The sequence below is a fragment of the Stegastes partitus genome, unplaced genomic scaffold (assembly GCF_000690725.1).
Source record: "Stegastes partitus isolate 25-593 unplaced genomic scaffold, Stegastes_partitus-1.0.2 Scaffold424, whole genome shotgun sequence".
In the NCBI taxonomy this organism is placed as follows: Eukaryota; Metazoa; Chordata; class Actinopteri; family Pomacentridae; genus Stegastes; species Stegastes partitus.
Genome location: NW_007578155.1, coordinates 393,873 through 401,947, shown reverse-complemented (window position 1 = coordinate 401,947; position 8,075 = coordinate 393,873). Strand labels below are relative to the sequence as shown.

The window sequence follows — 8,075 nt, the reverse complement described above, 5'->3', positions numbered from 1 at the left end:
TTGTTTTTGTGATAAAGATTCATGTGTTCTGATGATTACGTCATAGGACTCACTGGAAACTCAAGACTGTCATGATCTCCATGGTCTTTACAAGGTGACGGAAACTTCAAAAACAACAAAAACAAAACAAAAAAATAAACAAAACGACAAAAATGTGGCACAAATTGACGACAACGAGACAAAATGGCAGAAAGGAGACAAGAGATGGTTAAATACGAGACGAAACCACCACAAACCGACAAAAGAACCAAAAAAACCTTAAAAAAAAACGAAACAAAAAGAGACACAGAGGCTGTAAAGACGTAGACATGGACGGTACGTGGAGCCTCCGTGGGGTCTCCACTGAGGAGCAGGACTTTATCTTGAGAGTCCACGGTGAGGAAAAGACGTAAAAACTCAGTAAAACACCAACCAGATGTTTCTACGGTAACGTCTACGGCGACTCCAACCCCGCGGTGAGCCGTACGTTGTTTTTCCCGCCACAGCTGCTGCATGTTTGTGAGCAGGTTAATGAGCCTCAGGGGACCACGACCCGCCACAACATGTTGACCGTTTAGCCGTAATGACCGCGTGGAGCCTGAGACGCTCGCTGAGGCCGAACCCTCAGAAGAAACGCCGGAGCTTCTCTGAGGCGTCTCCTCAGAGGATGAACCCGCCGGGCCGGTCAGTAATGATGGAGGAGCTCCCCGAGGCCTGACGGGTTCATCCTCTGAGGCGTCTCCTCAGAGGACGAACCCGCCGGGCCGGTCAGTAATGAGGCCTGACGACACTCAGCACGGCTAATTGCACCAGGACGGTGTTGTGGCGAAGCCTCAGGAGACGCCGAGAACGGAAACCTCATCCTCCACCTGCTGGAGAAGCTTCAGACGAGGAGCTGTTTGTTTTCTGCATCAGTTTGTGGATCGTTTACACAAACACAGAACCAGAACCTTCCAGTCCACAGAGGGTCCAGCTCCACCACTGTCCAATGGACCGGTTCATCATTTATATTGATTATTGACTGTCTGGCTTCCTGATTATTGATTATTTGGTATCCTGATTAGTGACAGGTTGGATCCTCACTGTTGACTGATAGTTTTGATTATTGATTACTGATAGATTTCTCACTTGTTAATGGACTTTTCCATCATTTCTGTTTATTGATTATTGACAGTCTAGTATTGTGATTATTGATTATTGATTACTTGGTATCCTGATGATTGACAGTCTAGTATTGTGATTATTGATAGCTTGGTATTCTGGCTGTTGATTATTGACACTTCCGTGTTCTGATGATTGAATATTGATACTGTAGTATCCTGATTATTGGCAGTTTGGTATTCTGATGATTGATTATTGATAGTTTTGATATCCTGATTATTGGCAGTTTGGTATTTAATTATTGATACTTTTTTATCCTGACTATTAATTATTGATATTCTGGTAATTTTAACATTAATTATTTATATTCTGGCATTCTAAATATGAATTATTGATCATTTGGTACACTGATTATTGATTATTGGCAGTTTGGAATTTATTTATTGCTACTTTTTCTCAATCTTGATTATTAATTATTGATATTCTGGTATTCTAAATATGAATTATTGATAGTCTGTTTTTCTAAATATGAATTATTGATCATCTGGTACACTGATTATTGATTATTGACGGCCTGGTGGGGCACATGAGACGGCGGTTCAGTTTTCAGGAAGTGTTGCAACAGGCGCAGTGAGAGACAGATTTGAAGAAGCCACGTGACGAATCGTACTTCCTCTAACAGTCTCTTCGGATCTCTTCTTGTGAGATCCGACGCTCTGCGATGGCGAGTACGAGGTAAGAGCTCCTCCGTCTGCTCCCCGACTCTCCGCCTCGGTCTGCGGCCTGAGTAACTCGTTTTCTCTCTGCAGCTGAAGTCACATCATCGGTGGCCCAGACATTTGCTGTATTTGTTGGTCCTCAGGCACTGATGTGGAACGACGTTTCTTCACAGATGTTTCTAAGTGAACGGATCTGCCTGTTGTTTAAAAGACAGAACGATTTCATAAGTCGGAGCTGAAGTCCCGTCTTTCAGGTTCTGGTTTCCAGTGATTAGTTTCTCGTCCGTTGGTCACCGTACGTGAGCTGGTAGATGTTCATGTCTGGCTGAACTTGTAGTTTCCGTTGTTTGGAGGGTTTCAGTGTGTTTCCTGTTAAGGAAGCTACGGCTCTCAATGTGTTATATTTCTGACAGCAGCCGCTCAGTGTCACTGTGTGGTTTCAGCTCACGGTGGAACAGTAGAGAGACTGACGAAGCCACAGAGGTGAAGCAGAGCAGCGCTTCAGATATCTGTGTACAGTCAACGACGCTGATGTGAACTCCTGTTTCCTTCAAACGCATCGTCTCTGCTGCTCTCGTCTGAACGTTGCTCTTGTTATTTGCATATTTATTTCCAGCTGAATACGTTGTTTTTTTGTTTTTCTTTAACCCCAAACACTCAAAATCGCCACAACAGGGCCTGAAATCACCACAAACACACTCACAATCTCCCAAAAAGAGGCGCAAACTCTTCAAAGACTCAAGATTGGCACAAAAAACATACAAAATCATTACAGCAAGGGTGAAAGTTGACACAGGAAGGGTTTATGGTTCATTTTACATCCATCCAGGCGTCACAATCTAAAGACTGAATCTGTTGTTTTGTTTATTTTCTCTACAGCCAGCGTTGAGCATCAGTATGATGGGAAAAAATTACTGCAAAGACTTAAAATCGCCACAAAAGAGGCCGAAATTACCAAAAAGAAACACAAAATCACCACAAAAAGAGGCGCAGTTTCTCAAAAGACAAAAAAAAAAGGAAAGTCACCACAAAACGGCCAAAATGACCCCAAAGAGAAACAAAACCACCTCATAAAAGATCCTAAAGCAGCACAACAAGGACGGAAACGGACCCAGGATGGGTTTATGGTTCATTTAACATCCTTCTGAAGACTAAATCTGTCACCAGCGCTGAGCATCAGTATTATGGGATGCATCGTGGTGTGAACAGTCAGACTGCAGCTCGTTTAGTTTTATTTTGGTCGTCAGACTTTCATCATCGTCTGATGCAACAAACATAATGATTCTATAAAACATCGCTTTCACTTTGACCTCCGGCCTCAGAACCGTTTCAGCTCTTCAACGTCACAGAGTTTTCCTGTTTTGAGTTGGTTTTATGTCACGTTTTAGTGATTTTACAGCTTTTTTCCGTCACATCTTGTGTTTTCTGGAAGATGTTTCTGGTCTTTGAGGCCGATTTTCTCTGTTTTCTGACTGCAGGCTGAATATCTTTAATCTGTTTGTCTTTCAGTCACATTTGGGCTGTTTTTGGTCTTTTCGTGCTCATTTTACATCTTTCGTTGGTTGTTTTGCATCACATTTAGGTCGTTTTTTGCAGTTTTTTTTGGTTATTCTTTATCACATTTTAAATTTTGCATGTTTTGTGTCATATTTTGGTCATTTTACGTTTTTTCTTCTGGTTTCACATCACACTTGATTCATTTTGTGTGTTTTTGTGCTCATTTTGTGTCACATTTGAGCAATTTGTGTGTTTTGTGTCTCGTTTTAGTGACTTATTTTATCGTTTTTGTTTGTTTAACATCACATTTTGATTGTTTTTTGTCTTTGTGTGCTCATTTTGCATCACATTTTAGTGTTTTTTTGGGTTTATTCTACCATTTTAGATCACATTTTAGTGATTTTCCATCTTTTTGTTCTTGTCTTGTGTCTCGCTTTAGTTGCTTTTTGTCCTTTCGTGTTCGTTTTGTGGAGGATATTTCTCATTTTTACTGCTGAGAAGTGGTCTTTTTTTGTTTTCTAACTCACTGAATCGATCACGTTAAAACTCTCATTTGGACGCAATTTGTTTATATGTGAAGAAAGTCTTTAATATCACAACATTTCCAACATTATTTCATATTTTTTATCCTTCACAGTCACATTTTTTATGATTTTTTGGGAGGGTTTGAGCTCATTTTACTGATTTTTGGTCGTTTTGCATCACATTTTTGGAGCCTTTTGTCATTTTGTGGTGATTTTATGTCACATTTTTGTGATTTTTTTATATTTGCTTTGTGTCATTTTGGTCAGTTTACATCTTTTCTTTTGGTTTTGGATTAAACTTTAGTCAACTGGAGTCTTTCTGGTTTCTATTTCGTGTCACCTTTGGGTTGTTGTACTCCTGTTGTGCATGACTTTGGTGTTGTTGTGGTTTCGGCCTGGCTGCAGGCGATCCTGGCGTGTGTTTTGTCGTGCGGCCGGTTGGCAGAGCGACAGACGTTGTGAAAGCGAAGTGAAGCAACCAGAGCTGCAAACAGGAACCCAGACAGGAAAGAAACGGCTGGATGTTCACATGCGCCGCTTCAGAGCGAGCAGAGCAGAAAAGAGGGAACGTTTCGGGGCCAAAAGTTCTGCTGGTGACGCAAATACTTCCACAAACTTGGCTGCTTCAGTTGCTGCAGGGAAGCTTTGAAACGAGCTGCAAACGGTAAATGATCTCTGTCACGTCGGCGGCGCTCTGAGGGGAAACGCTGAAGTCAAATTAGGAGCAAACTGGTTGATTTTAAAGCAGCAGGAGAAACCGAAACCCGCCTTCTTATTCTGCAGCTTCTCATCAGAACGCTGCTGGACGACCGAGAAGGTTGAACAGAGGCGACGTGTGAGAGTCCACACAGCAGAATAACCAGCTTCTATAAACTGTGATTTCATGATTAGTTTACTGTTACTGTTCTGTTAACGTCCAATAAAATCACAGGAGAAAGTTTTAATCGACATGTTGACTGTAAAGAACCACAACATCATCAAAGATCTCATTTCTTGTTCAATGTGAAGTTTTAATGTGTTTAAATTAGACCTGTTTGTAAAAATTAACTTAACTTATATATTAAGTTACTATTATATCCTACATACGAATCAGAGCCGTATGAGAAACGCTCTTTGGCCCTTCTGTTTGTGGTTCTTGGTGGAACGTGGCTGCAGGTCGTGATGGAGTCAGAACGTTATTTCATCACAGAATGAATCGTTTCTATCAGACGATCCTGCAGATATAAAACGGTCCCTCCATCGTCCAGAACTGGTTCTGACCCACCACCATCACACATGCTGATACGAGCCTGGAACGTTTACCCAGAATGCACTTGTTAAAGTTTCCTCTGGTGAATGATCAGAACCAGAACCACATCCAGGGTACCACTGACTGTTTCTATGACGCCGTGTCATAGACATTAAACTGGTACCACTGTGATCCATCCCATAATACTGATGCTAGCAGCTGGTTACAGAGGAAATGATCGAAAAGACAGATTTAGTGTTTAGACTGATGGATGGACCCATCCATCATCTACACCTTCATCCTCACTAGGGTCATGGGGGGCGGAGTCTATCCCAGCTGACTCAGGGTGAAGGCAGGTTCACCTGGACAGGTAACCAGTCCACACCTGGATGGATGTAAAACTAAATCTTCTTATGTCAATTTCAACCCTTTTTGTTAGTTTTGTGTTTCTTTGAGGTAACTTCATCCATTTTGTGCTGATTTTAATTCTTTTGATGGTAGTTTCACGTCTTCTTGTGGTGTTTTGGGGGGTTTTTTTGTGTTGATTTTACATTTTTCTGTGGTTATTTTAAGTCTTTTGGGTAATGTAGCCTCTTTTTCTGTTGATTTTGAGTCTTTTTATGGTAATTTCATCTCTTCTAGATATGGTTTTGCATCTTTTTGTGGTTATTGAGCCTATTTTTTGTGGTGATCTTGTGTTTCTTTGAGGTCATTTCAGCCATTTTGTGTTGATTTTAAGTCATTTGGGTAATTTAGCCTCTTTCTGTGTTGGTTTTGAGTCTTTTTATGGTACTTTTATCTCTTCTAGAGGTGATTTTGCTTTTTTGTGGTTATTTAGCCTTTTATTTTGGTGCTTTTATGTCTTTTTGTTGTAATTTTCACTCTGTGGTGGTTTTGCATGCTTTTGTTGACATTTTGCATTGTTTGTGAAGCTTTGTGTTACCTGTTGTGTACGTTGTGTAGCCTATTTTTATGGGGGTTTTTTTGTCTTTTTGTGGTAATTTCCACAAAATTCTGGTGATGCACAACCAAAAGAAGAGACGTAAATTGATCAAAATATGACACAAAAGATGTAAAATCACTAAGATAGGAAATAAAATTACCAAAAAAGCAACAAAAAGCAAACAAAACGTGAAGCAAAACGACCAAAACAAGAAAAAAGTGAAATGAGCTTTGTGGTGATTTTGTTTGCTTTTGTGGGTTTTTTTGTGGTGATTTCACTTCAGTTTATGTGACATCGGCCTTGGGTGTAACGTTGTGAAACTCTGACTCGTGTCTGTTCAGAATCACCAACCTGCAGTCGAAGCCTCCGGTTCTTCCTCCGGTTCTTCCTCTGCAGAGCAGCACGGCGGCGCAGGGAGCCGTCCAGATGCGCATCAAGAGCGCCCAGAGCTCCACCGAGCGCCTCAGTCAGTCCAAGTCCATGGTGCTGCAGGAGTCCGACCTGCCTCAGAAACCGGTACGTAGAACCCAGAACCAGCAGCAGCAGAACCGCAGCTCAGGTTCTAACTGCTGTCTCCCGTTGTAGATCGTTCGGCATCGCAGGAATCAGTCGCAGCACAACGTCGTTGTTGCAGGAGCTGCTTTATTTGAGCCACTGGTGAGTAAAAAAACAGAAAAATCACAGACAGTCCAGTAAATATGCTGCTGCTCTGCCTCAGATTGTGTTCCTGATTGTTGTTTGGGATCCAAATTAAAGTCCTGTGAATATTTTTCTGCAGAATTTTGACTGTTTCAGTTGTTTTCAGACCTTTTCTAGATTTTCACCCTCAAAAAATCCAGTGAGGCCATTTCAATGATTCAGCATCTGCAGAAATACAACTCCCAGAGACATTAAAGGTGTTGAGGAACCAGTTTTCAGATGATCCAGATGGTTGAATACATCCAGCAGAGGACACGTTTTTAATTATTGGTTCTTGAAATTGGAAAAAAGTTAAAAACTAAAGAATTCAAACAAGGCTGGTATTGTGTCCCCAGAACGTTCCTCTAAGTGTATATATATGGATGTATCCATAATAAAAATACAGTCTTTGGACATTTTATCAATTTCTGAGGCTCTAACATGAGTGAATATTTAATATGTGGCAACTAAGGCAAGACAGGGTTCAAGGTTTTTGCTGCATTGACTTGAAACGAGTCCAAAATTACTTGAAAGTTGTGCAAATGGATTCAGAGTTGTCGTATCTGAATAATCGTTGGCTCTTGAGAAGTAAGAAAAGTGCAAACGGTTCAAACTTTGGTGGTGTTGTGTCCCCAGAAAGTTCCTGTCAGTATGGATGGATCCATGTTTCTACTAAAATACAGTCTTTGGTCGACATTTTACCAACTGTTGAGGCTCTAGCATCAGTAGAACCTGATGTGTGACCAATATGGCCAGACAAGGTTCCAGTTTTCAGATATTTTGACAAAATGTTGACGTGGACTCTTTGACAGGAAACAGAACCTGGTGTTCTTGGGGTCTGTGTGTTGGTATTATATGTGCAAAGTTATATGCGTTTCCATGTTATCGTAACACTGACAGTTACCAACAGAAAAATAGAAATCTGTTTTCAGTTTCATGCATTTAAAGCACAACAAAGTCTGAATCTCGTTTGTCTGCAGGTGGAGCTGAAAGAACACCTGAACGTAGCTAAAATCTCAGAGAGCGGTAAGAAGCAGAGGAAGAACTGGGCTCTGATGTGGACGGTGCTGACCTCAGACCAGCTGCTGCTCTACAAAGACAAACAGGATACTAGTCAGGTATGAAAACACCTCAGTCCACTTCATCTCTTCTTCATCTCTGCTGAACCTCCAGGCCTTTAAACCTCCCACGTCCTCTGTGTGCAGAAACCAGGAGGGAAGACAGATGTGGTCCAGCTGTGTGGCGCCGTTATCGAATGGACAAAAGAGAAATCCAGCAGGAAGAACGTCTTCCAGGTAACAAACACAAAGTCATCGAACTTCACACTGAGCCACGACTCAGTTTGGACGCTTGTGATGTCTTCACTGTAATTAACATTAGTGGTAGTAAGAGTATGGATACAAAAA

General features: G+C 41.3%; 1 protein-coding gene across 2 annotated transcripts in view; it reads left to right on the top strand.

The window, feature by feature from the left end:
- The first annotated feature begins 1,746 nt into the window (after window positions 1-1,746).
- The window catches only part of arhgap15 (Rho GTPase activating protein 15), a 10,914-nt gene continuing 4,585 nt past the window's right edge, over window positions 1,747-8,075 (top strand). The window contains exons 1-5 of one of the 2 annotated variants that reach the window (XM_008285950.1): window positions 1,747-1,815; window positions 6,333-6,507; window positions 6,577-6,648; window positions 7,650-7,787; window positions 7,875-7,964. In XM_008285950.1, the coding sequence (XP_008284172.1) occupies window positions 1,802-1,815; window positions 6,333-6,507; window positions 6,577-6,648; window positions 7,650-7,787; window positions 7,875-7,964 (489 nt within the window). In that variant the 5' untranslated portion in view covers window positions 1,747-1,801. The remainder of the gene's footprint in view (window positions 1,816-6,332; window positions 6,508-6,576; window positions 6,649-7,649; window positions 7,788-7,874; window positions 7,965-8,075) is intronic. The other variant, XM_008285951.1, reaches the window with a different exon arrangement.